The 16,123-nt window shown below is 18.9% G+C and overlaps 5 protein-coding genes across 5 annotated transcripts in view; 3 read left to right on the forward strand and 2 right to left on the reverse strand.

The window, feature by feature from the left end:
* Positions 1 to 789, reverse strand: part of PGSY75_1429700 (putative mitochondrial ribosomal protein L15 precursor) — a gene marked incomplete at both ends in the record, with an annotated part of 1,104 nt that extends 315 nt beyond the window's left edge. The window contains one exon of the mRNA XM_018787987.1: positions 1 to 789. This exon is cut by the window's left edge and continues 315 nt beyond it. Within this exon, the coding sequence (XP_018639359.1) occupies positions 1 to 789 (789 nt within the window).
* Positions 790 to 2,103: 1,314 nt separating this feature from the next.
* PGSY75_1429800 (putative coatamer beta subunit) lies at positions 2,104 to 6,459 on the forward strand (the record flags this gene model as incomplete). Its single annotated transcript, XM_018787988.1, has 3 exons — positions 2,104 to 5,813; positions 5,957 to 6,272; positions 6,394 to 6,459. 3 exons carry the CDS (start codon positions 2,104 to 2,106, stop codon positions 6,457 to 6,459), a joined length of 4,092 nt encoding a protein of 1,363 aa, XP_018639360.1.
* A 1,263-nt stretch (positions 6,460 to 7,722) lies between these two features.
* PGSY75_1429900 (putative ATP-dependent DNA helicase) lies at positions 7,723 to 11,961 on the forward strand (the record flags this gene model as incomplete). Its single annotated transcript, XM_018787989.1, has 1 exon — positions 7,723 to 11,961. The coding sequence occupies one exon, from the start codon at positions 7,723 to 7,725 to the stop codon at positions 11,959 to 11,961; it is 4,239 nt and encodes a 1,412-aa protein (XP_018639361.1).
* A 460-nt stretch (positions 11,962 to 12,421) lies between these two features.
* On the reverse strand, positions 12,422 to 13,776 carry PGSY75_1430000 (hypothetical protein; the record flags this gene model as incomplete). The annotated part of the gene is made up of 3 exons (XM_018787990.1): positions 12,422 to 12,478; positions 12,626 to 12,859; positions 13,081 to 13,776. 3 exons carry the CDS (start codon positions 13,774 to 13,776, stop codon positions 12,422 to 12,424), a joined length of 987 nt encoding a protein of 328 aa, XP_018639362.1.
* Positions 13,777 to 15,433: 1,657 nt separating this feature from the next.
* The window catches only part of PGSY75_1430100 (serine/threonine protein phosphatase 2A activator), a gene marked incomplete at both ends in the record, with an annotated part of 1,824 nt that continues 1,134 nt past the window's right edge, over positions 15,434 to 16,123 (forward strand). Inside the window, one exon of the mRNA XM_018787991.1 lies at positions 15,434 to 15,996. Within this exon, the coding sequence (XP_018639363.1) occupies positions 15,434 to 15,996 (563 nt within the window). The remainder of the gene's footprint in view (positions 15,997 to 16,123) is intronic.

The following is a 16,123-nucleotide window of genomic DNA, read 5'->3' on the forward strand; positions in this document are numbered from 1 at the left end:
ATCGAATTTGTATGGTTTAATATGTGCTCTTAAATTAACTCTTTCCATATAAATAATAGTAACAGATCCTCCAACTTTTTTTATAACATCTATAGATGATTGATCAGCATGAGAGACTTCAATATCTATTTTATATGGAAAAGGATAATCATTAATATTAAAAAGTTTTACTCCATTTTTTACTTTAATACATTTTGAATCATGTAAATGTCTTTGTGTTATTACAAAGCGTGTATCTAATCTACCTTTTTCAATAAAATATCTTAACTTTGATAGATTTAAACAATCATAATTTTTTTTTTGTCTACTTAACCAGGCTTCTGGCCATTTGGGAATTCTTCTATATAAAGGAGTACGACCACTTTCAAATGTTCGACTATTTGGTCTTCCAGATTTTCTATGTTTATGTTTATCTCTTATACCTTTACCTGGACATTTATCACCTCTTCCTCTTTTTTTTTTCTTCTGACGATTTAAACCTAAAGAACGTAAATTACGAGATTCAATAGGAAAAAAACTTTTCTTACTATATGCAAAACGTCTATTAAAAGGATGACTCTCAAAATTCTTTTCAGATCCATCATGAAATACTTCTCTATAATGCTTAGCAACTTTTAATTCCTTTTCTTTATTTATTCTAACATCATTGCTAAAATGACTTTTTGAAACAAACTTATATTTTTTATTATCATTAATATAATTATTACTCTTAAAAAAAAAATAAAAAATATCCGAACATAGACACTTTCTCAAGGAATTTATTCTTAACAGTTTACCATTTTTTATCATATTAAAAATAATAATAAAAATAATTAATGCACATAAATAAATAAATAAATATATATATATAATATATATATAATTTTTTTTAAATGTGTGTATAATATAGTCACCTATAAATATATACTCATTTTTATATTTATGAAGAAAAGGTTACATTCATATATATATATATATATATATAATTATGTAAAATAACTTATTTATTCATTCTTTTATCTTTTTATAATATATATGTATATATATATATATATATATTTATATTTATATTTATTTATTTATATTTATTTATTTATTTTTTTTTTTTTTTTTGGTGAAGAATAATAAAATAGAAATTTTAAATTCATATAATTATTAAGGATTTTGTGCTTACAAGAATATACATACATACATATATATATATATATATATATATATATATATTTATTTATTTATTTATAATAAAGAATACATAAAAATGTATTTTATATATCATATTTATCTTTTATTATTATTTTATTTCTTTTTTTTTTTGTGATAAAATTTACATGTTGTTATATATTGGTACCTTCTTTTTAGTCTTCACAAAAAAATATTTACATATATATATAATATATATATATATTATGTATATATTTAATTATAATATTATAATATTTAACATGCACTGTATTTTAAAATATATATATTACATATTTTTTTTAAATACATATATTATATAATATGTAATATAAAATTATATTATTTTAAATAAATATTTTATATATATATATATATTTAAAATAATTAGTATCAATAATATAAAAAATAATTTAAAAATATTTTATATTTACATTATATAATAAATATAATTATATATATATATTATATATGTTTTTTAAAGAAATATATGAATTTTTAATTTTTTATTGCAGTATTTTTAAAATATAACAAAAAAGAAGATATATATTATATATATTATATATATTATATATATATATATATGTATATTTTTATTTATGTTGTATAATTTTTTTTTTTTTTTTTTTTTTTTTTTTTTAACTTGATGTTTAGGAGGAAAAGTTCGTTCATAAACTTTTCTTTGAATTGTAGCAACTTTTTTTTTTTAGTACTATAATATAATAAATATTGAGATTATATAATAATATATATATATAATATATGTATATTAAATTTTGTTGGATAAAAATTAAGCATATAAAAATAAAATAAAATAAAATAAAATAAAATAAAATACATACATATATATAATATATATATATATATATTTTTGTATTTATAATTGGTCGTTTACATTTTGTCATATGCTAATTAGATATAAAAAGTGATAGATATTTAAAAAAGATGAGCAACTTTGAGATCGATAATAATTGCACTCTTTATATATGTACAGATAATTGTGAGGTGCCAACTAACAATGATATTCAAAAGAAGTTAGAGAATCAAAATGTCGATAAGAAAATTGAAGGAATGGAGAATTTAATATTTAATATAATCCAAGGAGTGTCATATGAGAATTTATTAATGTGTGTTATTAGATATATTGTTCCTCATAAAGATCATAGATTAAAAAAGATGTGTCATATATTTTTTGAAATTGTTGATAAATGTAATTCAGATGGTAGTTTAAAAGAAGAAATGATACTTGTATGTAATGCTTTAAGAAATGATATAATATCTCCTAATGAATATGTTCGAGGTTCCACTTTAAGGTTATTAAGTAAAATAAAATATCTGAAAATATTAGACCCATTAATAGAAACTATTACAAAGAATTTAAGTCATAGACATAGTTATGTTAGAAAAAATGCTATCACATGTATACATACTATTATTAAAGATCATGGAATAGATATTATTCCAAATGCAGTTAAAGAAGTCGAAAAAATTTTATTCTTAGAAAGTGATATTTCTACAAAGCGTAGTGCATTGGCTATGCTAACTGATATTGATCCTTTAACAACTCTAAAATATATTCTATCATTAAATGATCAATTATATGATACAGCTGATGTTATTTTATTAGAAGTTATTCATTTATTTAAAAAGTTATATATTCCTCATGTTTTTGATGACTCTTATTTGATAATAAATGATGAAGATAAAGACGACGACGAAGACGAGGAAGAGGACGACAACGATAATGATCATAATGATAATAATAATATAAATATAAATAATAATATAAATAATATACATAATATTACATCCAATGAAAGGTATTCACAAAATAACAAAATAACTGATACATATAAATATCCACCCAATAGCAACAATAATAATAATAATATATATCATAAAAATGAATTTAAAGTGGATGATGAATTAAATTTATTAAGTGAAGATATAAATTTTAAAAAGACAAAATTAAAAGATAATAATTATAATCAATATAAAAATCATGTAATTAGAATATTATTAAATATGCTTAATAAAAATGTTAGTTATAGTGTATTATATGAAGGTGCATGTTGTTTATTGTATATGAGTACATCTGCTTTAAGCATAAAAACAGCTTGTGAATGTTTTATTAAATTATTAATAAATCAACATGATAATAATATTAAATTAATTGTTATTGACAAGTTGTATTATATAATGTGTAAGTGGAAGAACATATTAGAAAATTATGCGATGGATTTATTAAGAGCTCTAAATTTTCCTTCACGTGACATAAAAGTTAAGATATTAAATTTAGTATTGCATGTGTTGACAAAGAGAAATGTGCACTTGATATTAAATGTCTTAAAAAAAGAATTATTAAAATTGAATGATCAGATAGTATATACAAAACATATAACAACAAATAATAATAATAATACAAACATGAATGTGGCTAACAATAGTGGTGCAACAAATCACAGCAACATCAAAGATAATAATAATAATAATAATAATATTAATAATAGTATCAATAATAATAGTAGTAACAATAATAATAGTAGTAACAATAATAATGTTGGAAAGAACAATTTGTCAACTAACTATCAAGAAGTTAAGAGTTATAAAAAAATTCTTATAAAATCTTTACAACATATTTGTAATATATATTCAAGTGAATGCCTGCATATTGTGGACCTTCTACTTATATATATAAATGATGATGAGAAAGAAATAAATTATGAAGCTGCTGTTTGTATACGTAAATTAGTAAAGAATAATGAATTTCAGAGTAATATTTTAGAAAAAATTATAGATTCAATATTTGATATTAAAAAAGCTACAATCCTAAGAATTTTTTTTTGGGCTATAGGGCAATATATGTATGATGAAAATATGATTATAAATTTTATGAATAAATTATATGAAAATTTATCTCCTTTATTAAATAACAGTTTAGAAAGTGATATGATAAATAAAATACAAAATGAAAGATTTAAAAAAAATGGAAATCTTAATTTTAATCTATCTAATTCAAATATACAAACTAAAACAGTTATATTAGAAGATGGTACTTATGCAACTGAAGCCTTTTTAAAAAATCAAAATATTTCTAATAAAACTAATAATAAAAATAAAGAAAATACATTTCTATATAATATATTATATGAAAATGATGATTTACTTTTGTCAGTTATTTGTGTTTGTTTAACAAAATTATATTTAAAATTATTATCAAAGTTTAATGATTCTTTTGATTTTATTTGGAATCCTCATGAAATGGTATGCTCAAAAGGAGACAAAGAAAAGAAGGATCTAATAATAAGAAATGAAAATAATTCTAATGGTAATATTAATGGTGATAATCTTATGAATAATGAATTAGATGGTGAACCATCTGTTGTGTCAAAGGATCAAAATGTCATGTCAAATAATTCAAATAACAATATAACAGTACATAATATTAATGAATATAGAAATAAGTGTATTTATATTTTGGCTAGTATTATAAAATATATAGGAGAAAAAAATTCAAAACCTGATACTAATATATATGAATATGATAGTAACGTTATAAGAATAAATCAATGCTTGAAAATTTTTTTTTATTTGACAAGTAACAAAAAAGAATTAGATGAACAAAATAAAAAGTTGATAAAAATATTTATAGATGGAGATTATTATTATCACAAATTTTTAGAAAAGGAAGAAGAGAAGTATTGTAGTATATATGGTTCGAATTATAAGTATATGAAAAGAACAAACCTTAACACATATAATATTGATGGTGATAAAAATATTGATGGAGATAAAAATATTAGTGGTGATAAAAATATTAATGGTGATAAAAATATTAGTGGTGATAAAAATATTAGTGGTGATAAAAATATTAGTGGTGATAAAAATATTAGTGGTGATAAAAATATTAGTGGTGATAAAAATATTAGTGGTGATAAAAACATATTTGAGAAAAGCCCATATGTAAGTAATGATTTATTTTTAAATGATCAAGGAGAAAAAGCTAACGTAGATGATGATATATATTTTAGAGTATTAAAAGAAAAAAAAAATATATTAAATATGTTAGATGAAGAAACATCATCTGTATGTGTAAATGAAAATTTAGAAAAATTAAAATTAAAATATACATTAAATAATGATATGTTATTTGAAGAAAATGAATTTCAATATCCATCTATAAAATATAATTATTCTTCATTATTTCTAGCCAAGTTATATAATTCTCAAATATTAACAGGTACAGATGATGATATTTTTATAGAAGCATTACCAATTATATCAAACGTTAATTTAATAATAGAAATTTATGTATATAATCAATCTAATGTCTATTTACAAAATATTTATATTAATTTATCAACACATGGAAATTTAAAACCTATTGATAAAATACCTGAATTTAATTTATCTCCTAATGAAAAAAAAAAATTTAAAATAAGTGTAAAAGTACATACAACAGAAGCAGGAATTATATTCGGATATGTATTCTATGAAAGAAAAAATGATAATCAAAAAAATTATATTGTTTTAAATGAATTACATATAAATATGACTGATTATATAAACGCCTCTTTTATATCTTCACATCTATTTCGTATTATGTGGTCTGAATTTGAGTGGGAAAATAAAATTAATATACACACATCTATAAGGTAATAAAAATAAAAATGAAAAAAAAAAAAAAAATATATATATATATAATATATATATGTATATATATATACATGTATGTATTATCCTTGTTCATATTAAACAAACTGCTTATTTTTTTTTTTCATTTTATTTTATTTTTTAGGGATGCCTTTGAATTACTCAAGCTTATTATAAAAAATACAAATATGACCATTGTTGAGAGATTTATGCCACTTGAATATTACGACATGGAAATAAAAAACAATGCCAACCAAGTAAACATAAGTCCAATAGATATATATATTTCTTATATTTCAACCTTGGAAGATTTAAAATGTTTAGTTAATAATTCGGCATTTTTCTCGGTTAATTTATTTTCAAGAAGTATATTTGGAGAGGATTCGCTAGCTAACTTGTCTGTTCAAAAAAGTGCCGACGGAAAATTGTCTGGTAGCATAAGAGTTCGTAGCAGAACACAAGTAAGAGCAAATAAAAAGAAACAAATAAAAAGAAACAAATGAAACAAATAAAATGATTATATTATTATATATATATATTTTTATTTATATATTTATTTATTTTGTTATTTATTTTTTATAGGGTATCGCTCTTAGTTTAGGAGATAAATTAACACTTCTTCAAACGGGAATAAATGGAGACATGTAAATATAGTATTGTTTTTTTTTTTTTCTTTTTTTTTTTTATGATTATTATTATTTTATAGATTTAGCGATAATAATGTATTATTTTATTTTTTCAAGTTACAAAAATTATATATATATATATATATGTACATATTTATGTGTTTATTATTCCTTTTTTTTTTTTTTTTTTTTTTTTTTTTTTTTTTTTTTTTTTTTTTTTTTTTTGAATATACTTTTAAAAGAACGATTTATAAAAAATAAAAAAAAAAAAAAAAAAAAAAAAAAAACCTGTCTCAATAATATACATATATATATATATATATGTGAAAATATAAAAATTATAATAATTTATTGAACCATTTTTATGTAACATAAAAATTTAATGTTTCTTTCAAATATGGAGAGGGAACATAATCGAATGAAAAAAAATTAAAATTATAAATATAATAATATTGTTCAATTATTATAATATATATAAATATTATAGTTTCATTTTATATTTGTTTATATATTTATAAAAATACTCATAAAATAGTATACTTTAAAAAAAAATTGTTTATATATATATTCGAAGACATAAAAATATGGTATAAGATATTATATAAATGTTTAAATTATTTATATATAATATAATATAATACCACATAAAAAAAAAAAAAATATATATATACATTATATTGTTATATATATATTATAGTGCATTTATATATATATATATATATATGTATATATTTTTTTTTATTCTTCATACATATAATTAATATATTCCTATTCTATACATGAATTATATATGCAAAAATTTACATATCCATTTTTATATCATTTAAATTTTTTTTTTTTTTTTTTTTTTTGTGAGAGTTTGTTTTATCAATATAATTATATATATATATATATATTTAAGAAACATGAACAAAGTTTTTTTTTCCAGTTTCTTTTTGTATATATAAATATTCCCATGTGTCAAAATTAATTTGTAACTTATAAAATTCTTTTTAATTATAAAAAAAAAATATAATTTATATTGTGCATATATAATTATCTTTATATTATATATGCGTATTTTATGCAGTAAAAAATATCGTCATGTATACAGTGTAGAAATATTTTTCTGTTTCCTCTCCCCCCCAACCCAAAAAAAAAAAAAAAAAAAAAAAAAAACTAACATATATAATATAAATATATATATATATATATATATATATATATATATATTTATATATTTATTTATATATTTATTTCTATACGTGTGTGTGTTTGAAGTTTTATATATTTTTTTTTTTGTAAGATGCTTAAATTTTTGAATGTTAAGAGCCCAGTGATAAGCTCAGATGTGGATGAGAAAACAGATGATAGTGATAAAGGAGATGTAAGTTATACTTTAGAAGAGTTAAGAATGAAAATGGAGATAACTCAGAAGAAACATTTTGGTTATAAGAATTTAAAAGATTTTCAAGTGGAAGCTGTACATGCAACGTTTCATAAAAAAGATAGTTTTATTGTTATGGCAACTGGTATGGGCAAATCTCTTTGTTATCAAATACCATCTCTTATGGATGTTTGTAAAAAAAAGTTTACTGTTGTGATATCTCCTTTAATATCTTTAATGAAAGATCAAGTTGATAACTTGAATAGAAAAAAGATATCATCTGTTTTTTTAGGTAGTGGTCAAAAAATGAATAATAATAAAATATTAAATGAAATTAAACATGGAATTTATAAAATTGTTTATTGTAGTCCTGAATATGCTTTAAATAATAAAAATTTATTTATTTTATTAAAAAATCGTATATTACTTATTGCTATTGATGAAGTACATTGTATGTCGGAATGGGGACATGATTTTCGTCCTTCTTATAGAAAATTAAATGAACTGAGAATTATTTTAAAAGAAATACCTATCATGTGTTTAACTGCTACATGTACTAAGAATGTTCAAAGTGATATACTAAAAAATTTAAATTTCGATTTAAAAAATTGTTTAATAAAAAGAAGTAGTGTAAATAAAAAAAATTTATTCTATAGTGTTCGAGAAAAAACAGATATATATGAAGACCTAAAAGATATTTTAGATATACCTTTAAGAGAATCTAAAGAAAGAACTAAAAAATTTATAGATAATTCAAAAATATGTTCATATAATTCAACACTTATATATGTTAACTCCAAAAAAGAATGTGAACATATTTATTCTTTTCTAAAAGAAAAAGGATTATTAGTATTAATGTATCATGCTGATTTAACAAATGATCAAAAAAAACAAGCTCATGAAAAATTCTTAAAAGATGAAATACAAATTATTGTTGCTACAGTTGCATTTGGTATGGGTATTGACAAACCAGATATAAGAAGAATTATACATTATGGTTTTGCTAGATCATTAGAAGCATATGTCCAACAAGTTGGAAGAGCAGGAAGAGATAATAGTGATGCAGAAGCTATCCTTTTTTTTCATATTAATGATGAATCAAAAATAAAAAATATTATCTTAAGAGAAAATACAGCCAATAATTTAATAGAAACAAATTTTCAAAGAGTAGAACATATTGTTCATATATTTACACAAGCATCTGATTATGCATATTCTACTGCATGTAGAAGAAAAAAAATATATGAATATTTTGATGAAGATCCTTTAACAGCATATGATATTGACATATTTAATGATAAACGTAATGAAGGTATATGTTATTATATAAAGAAATATGATTTATATTTATGTGCAAAATGTGATAATTGTATATATTGTCTAAATTTAATTAAAAAAAAATATGGAATCAAAACGAATAAGATAAATAATGATCATAATATTAATTATAATAATAATTATAATAATAATTATAATAATTATTATGATAATAATAATAATAATAATTGTGCATATATTAGTAAGAACCACCTCAACGATAATGATATTAAAAAAGAAACAAGCTTAAAATCACTTACATGCTATTATATTTCATCATCATCCAATTCTTCACTTTCATCATATATTTTTGATAATGTTGTTGATCTGACCAATGAACTAAAAACACTCTTAAATTGTATCTCCTCCTTAAAAGGAAAGACTGGATTATCTACTATATGCAAAATATTGGTGAAGAGTAAAGAAGCTGCTATAATTAAAAAAAATTATCATAATATAAAAGAATATGGCAAAGGCGCACATAAATCAACAAACTGGTGGTCATCCTTTATGAAAGTTGTAAGGAATGATAGATTTATAAAAGAAACTTTAAACACTGGAAAAGAAATGTGTTATATAAGTGTAGGAATAACAGATAAAGGTCAAGAGTTTTTACATAGTAAAGAGAAATATGTTATAGCATTACCATTCTTTTTAAATACATCCCAAAAATATTCAAATAATAGAAATAAAAAAAACAAAAAGGATACTTATAATAATAAAGAAACGAAATATTCTAATTTTGCATATGCATATAAAAATAATGATTATAATAATAATAATAATGATAATGATATTTATAATTTGGATGATTATAAATATGATGATAATCATACCTCAAATAAAATTAAACACAACAAAAATAATAATAATATACATATCAATCTTAACCATAAAGATGATGTTGAATATGATAAATGCTTTAATGCCAATAAAAATTCAAATTATATAACTATTGAATCAGGAGATGAAAAAGGAAATACTAATTCTATGATCAATAAAAAAAAATATATTTATAATAATAATGAAAATACAAATAATAATTATGAAACAACACATAAAAATAATATAAATAAATATGGATATATAGAAAGTAATCAGAAACAAAAACTAAATAACAAGAATAATAATATTCAAATTAATAATAATAATAATAAATATGAATATTTTAATATAGACAAAAATGATTTCCCTATGAAAGAAAATGGATATACAAATGAAGAAAAGAAATTATCAGATGAAGAAATTAATGATTCTATTATGAAAATATTATTAAGAACAAGAATGCTAGAAGCAAGAAAACAAAATATACCTCCTTTTCAATTAATTTCTGATCAACCATTAAAAGATATTTGTCATAAAAGATTAACATCTGTTGAATTAATTAGGAAACATGTCTATAATATTTCACCTATATGTCCAAATTCGTTTCTAGAAAAAATCGTATCAGGTATTAGAGGCTTTTGTTTATTACATGATTTAAAAACAGATATGATAAATTTAAATATTTATAATCCTAATCATAACAATTCTCCACTACCCATAAGTGCTAAAACATCTACACTTAAAAATTTTGAGAATATAATTTCTTCTTATCATTATGATCAAAATAAAAATGGACTATATGAAAGTAAAAGTAATGAACCCTATAATTATGAACACCATACAGGTTTGGAACGTAAATGTAAACATTTTGTTTCTCAAGAAGAAGAATATAATCATGAAGGCATTTCAAGAATGGGTCAGAATAATACTAATATGTATGAAAATAAAAAAAACATGAATGATCATACATATGATCTTCATAATAATAACAAAATATATGAACATAATAATATTACATCTCAACATGGATATATTCAAAAAAACACATTTATTGAATATAAAAATAATATCACTGATCAAAATACATTAAGCATGAGTGATATAAATAATGAGAAGAATCTAACATATAATAATTATATATATAATAAAAATGATAGTATTATTACAAATTATAATAGTAGTATTGAAAATAATTCTTCTATACAAAATGAATTCTATCGAAAAAATACAAATGTGTTAGATGATAACAAAATGGGAGATGATACTTATAAATATAACAATAATAATAATAATAATAATAATAATATTAATAATAATAATCATAGTAATAATAATAGTAATAATAATAATTCGGATGTATTATTAATAAATGTCATAAATAATAATAGTCCTAAAAAAAAACTTGATGATTTATTCGGAAATTTCTGTTATAAACATGATGAGAGCGAAACAGGGGTACTTCAAAATGTAACACATATGAATAAGCATATAAATAAAATCCATAATGAAAATAAAAATGATAATATTACCTTCTTAGAAAATAATAATAATCAACACACAATCAATATGACACATACTGGTAATGATGTAAAGAATAATCTTAGTGCCTTGTATGATGATGATGATTTTAAATTTATCAATAAAATTCAAACACTTGGGTTACATGAAAAAAATCATGAAGAAGAAAATACAAAACGAAAAATAAATATAAAACAACAAGAAGAAACATATACTAAAAGACATCAACATGTAACATATACAAATCAACATAGTATCAATAATGTGCATAATAATATGAATTTAAAAGAAAATGATATTCCTAAGTATGATCATACAAATCTAAATATTAATGAAAGTAACACACAAAAAAATGATTTTTATGAAGAAAAAAAAAAAAAATTAAATTTTATAGAATCCTTTTCATATAATAATAATGAAGAAGATAAAAAGCGTGTTAACAATATGGACATATTGGATCAGTTCGTTTATAGAGAAGTAAAAAAAAGAAAAACATGAAAAAAAAAAAATTAAAATTAAAATTAAAATATAAATAAATAATAATTAAAAAAAAAGACAAGATAACACAAAACAAAACAACAACAAAAAAAAAAAAATAAAAAAAAAATAAACATATATCAAAATTGTATATACGTTTATCCTTTTCATTTGCTAATAATATATATTTTTAATTCGTTATTTGTTTTATTTATTTATTTATAATTTTTATGATTATTCTAAAAATATAACTTATTTTTCTGGCATATTATATTGTACATATATATAATTATTTATATATATATATTTATTTATTTATTGTCTACATTTTTTTTTTTTTTTTTTTATTTGTATATGTTCTTAATTTTTATTGTTTTTATTCATCCATCCATCCATTCATCTTTTAATTTTTATTTTTTATTTTTTTTTTTTTTTTGTTTTGTTTACTTTAAAAAAAAAAAAAAATTCGTCATCACTATATTCAAATATCATCTCTCGGTAAATTTAACAAGGAAAAATCAATATTATCTGTTGGTAACTAAAAAAAAAAAAAAAAAAAAAAAAAAAAAAAAAAAAAAAAAAATACAAATATATAAAATATAAAATATATATATATATATATATATATATTTTTATTTATCCATATTATTAATAGTTGACATATATGGTCACACATTTTGCATACCTTTGTCCTTTTATAATGCATAAAAAATGTTATCGTACGAAATAATTGAAAAGAAAATCTTAAGACTGTTAGACTTTGTGATATTATTTCTTCTATTTCTTTTTTATTTGTTTTAACAATTTTATTTTCTAAAAAAAATATTTTAAAATCTCCACTATTTAATAAAAGTAAAAGGCAAATAAATGACACTGTGACATCGAAGAGACCATCAAAATTATAAAAGTATGATGTGCCCTAAAAAATAAAATAAATATATATATATATATATATATATATATATAATATGTGTAAACCTTTGGACATATATAAAGGTAACTACAAATACCATAATGCGATGAAGTATAGATGGAAGCTCTCACAAGAAAAAAATTTTTAAATACGCACACACAAACATAATTATATATATATATATATACATGTATGTATTAATTTATTATTTAATTTTTTTTAAGCACCTCAGTTAATAATCTTAAAAATATTTCAATAAATAACATAAAGATAACAAATATTTCTGCACAGACAACATATTTATTTAAAACATTCGTAAAAATTGTATATATTAAAATAATAAGATTTAATATTATCACCATAAAATATATATAAGTAGTAATTTTAGAATAATATAAACGACTAGCCAAAATATGAAAAAAATCATCAGATAAATTTTCTGAATAATACATAAATTTATCATCTGTTTTTTTTTTTTTTTTTCCTAATATATATTTTTTTTTTAATTTATCAAAGATTTTCTCATAATTATTTTTAAAACTATTATATATATTGTTACTATAATAAAATATAGAATATTCTGAATATTCTTTCAATTTTATATCTTTTCTCTTTTTTATATTTCCATCTTTATAAATTAAAAAATCTTTATCGTTATAATCCTCTATCTCACTTTCATAAATATTATTATGTTCATAATTATGATTAATTTTATAATTATTTATTTTATTATTTATATTGACATAATCATTTCTTTTATACTTATTTACTTTTTCATCATTCTTTTTATAATTTTTAACGACGTGTTGTCCATTTCCTTTCTTTTTTGAAACCTTTCCCGATTTTATTAAGTCTTGTATATCTATTAAGATTGGTTCATTCTCGTCTATTAAATTTATTTCATCATCTATAAAATTATCCATTCACTTTTTTTTTTTTTTTCTTAAATATATATAAAAAAAAAAAATTTTAAAAAAAAAAACATAAATATGCAAAATAATATATTATTCGCATATCAAAAGGGTACAATATAACATATTATAAATTTTTTGTTTTTTTTTAAAAATTTTTAACGAAACATAATTACTTTTTATTATAATGACAAATAATATTATATAAAAGTATATATATAAATATGACCTTAAGTAGTAATTATTTAAAAAATAATCATAAAATATAAATTGGAAAATTTTAAATAGTACAGTACATCATTCGTGTTATTTATGCCTATATATAATATATGTTTATAAATATAATTTTTAAATAAATTCATAAAAAAAAAAAAAAAAAAAAAAAAAAGCACATATTACATAAATATAAATATATTATACAATACATATTACATTATATATATGTTACTTTATATTTTAACACAATATTTTTTATTTGAACAGGTAATAATTTTTTTTTGTAATCTCGTTTCAGAAAATATTAATATAATGTAAATGCATAAATACATCATGTTATTTATAAAAAGAACATATATATATATATATATATATATAATATATATGTTTTTATTTTTATTTTTATTTTTTTTTTTTCAAATTTGTTATAATTATATAATCTATATATGTATTATAATATATAGATATAATGGAGTCAATCGAAAATATCAAAATTTTTTAATAAATAATAAAATAAATAAAATCCAATATTTAAAAATGACCTTATTATTTTTTTTTTATTTTTTTAATTTGTAAACAGTAGTTGTTAAATATTCCATCTAATTATAACATACACAATATGGTTTGTTATATTTTTTTTTTCTCGATTTTTTCTTATTATATTTAAACGACAAAATATAATGTTTCCAAGCGTTTCTTTTTTGTAAAACCCATTGATCAAATGACATCAATGTTTATAAATTTATGTTATGAACATAAAAAAATAAAATAAGAAATAATCACGTACACATTATAAGAAGTACATTAATATAAAAATATATACTTATTTATATAATATTTCCTTTTTTATAAGTACAATTATTTTAACTTGCTTATATTTTTCGCTTCCTATACTTTATTGTTATATATATAATACATATATATATTAATTATATAGAGTATTTAAAATAAATTCGGTTTAAAAAAAAAAATAAAAAAAATTTAATGTGTTTTATTAAATATATATATATAATAATATATGTTAAAAACTGTTACTTTTTTTTTTACAACAAAAATATGTATATATAAAAATATATAAACCGAAATATAAATTGAAATACGTATTTTTTTCTCTAAGGCTTTTGTATATTTTGATGTAATTTTTATTCCTTAGTTTAATAATATATGTAATACTATATAAATGTAAATATATATATATATTATATATATATATATATATATATATATTTATATTTATTTATTATTATTACATATTTTTACCAATAAAAAAAAGATACCTACATAATATATATATATATACCATACATAATATATATATATATACCATACATAATATATATATATATACCATACATAATATATATATATATATATACCATACATATATTATATATATATAATATTTACATATTTATTTGCTTTATTTTTTTTTGTTTTATTTAATTTTTAAAAAATGGGTGATGAAAATAACTTGAGTTATAAAATATTTAACGATGAAAGTATTATAAGATTTACTAAAAGTTCTATATATAATGATATAATTGAATTTATCACAAATTTAAATAAATCAGTTATCGGTGTTGAAATGAAACCTTTAGAAGATTTTAAATTATGTAATGAAAATGATATGATAAATGATAACTTTTTATTATTATCAAAAAATGTATATAACATTTTTCAATTAATAAAAAATATGAACAAGTGTATTGATTCTTGTCCACCTATAAATCAATCATCACGATTTGGTAATAAAGGATTTCAATATTTTTGTGATGCATATTATAAAGAAATTGATGAGTACTTACCTCATGCTTTATCAGAATCAAACATACCTAATATATCTGAACATACTTATCAAATATCTTATTATTTAAAGAATTCCATTGGAAATAAAAAGAGAATAGATTATGGAACTGGGCATGAATTAAATTTTTTGCTCTTCCTCTTTTGCCTAAATAAATTAAATTTCTTTATTCCTTCCGATTACAAGCACCTCGTCCTTGTTATATATCGACAGTACGTTTTTATTTATATATGGTTATATATTTGGATGTACATACACTTATATATTAATATATATACGCTTATATTATAATGTACATACACTTATATATTAATGTACATACACTTATATATTAATGTA

This window comes from Plasmodium gaboni, chromosome 14 (assembly GCF_001602025.1).
Source record: "Plasmodium gaboni strain SY75 chromosome 14, whole genome shotgun sequence".
NCBI lineage: Eukaryota > Apicomplexa > Aconoidasida > Haemosporida > Plasmodiidae > Plasmodium > Plasmodium gaboni.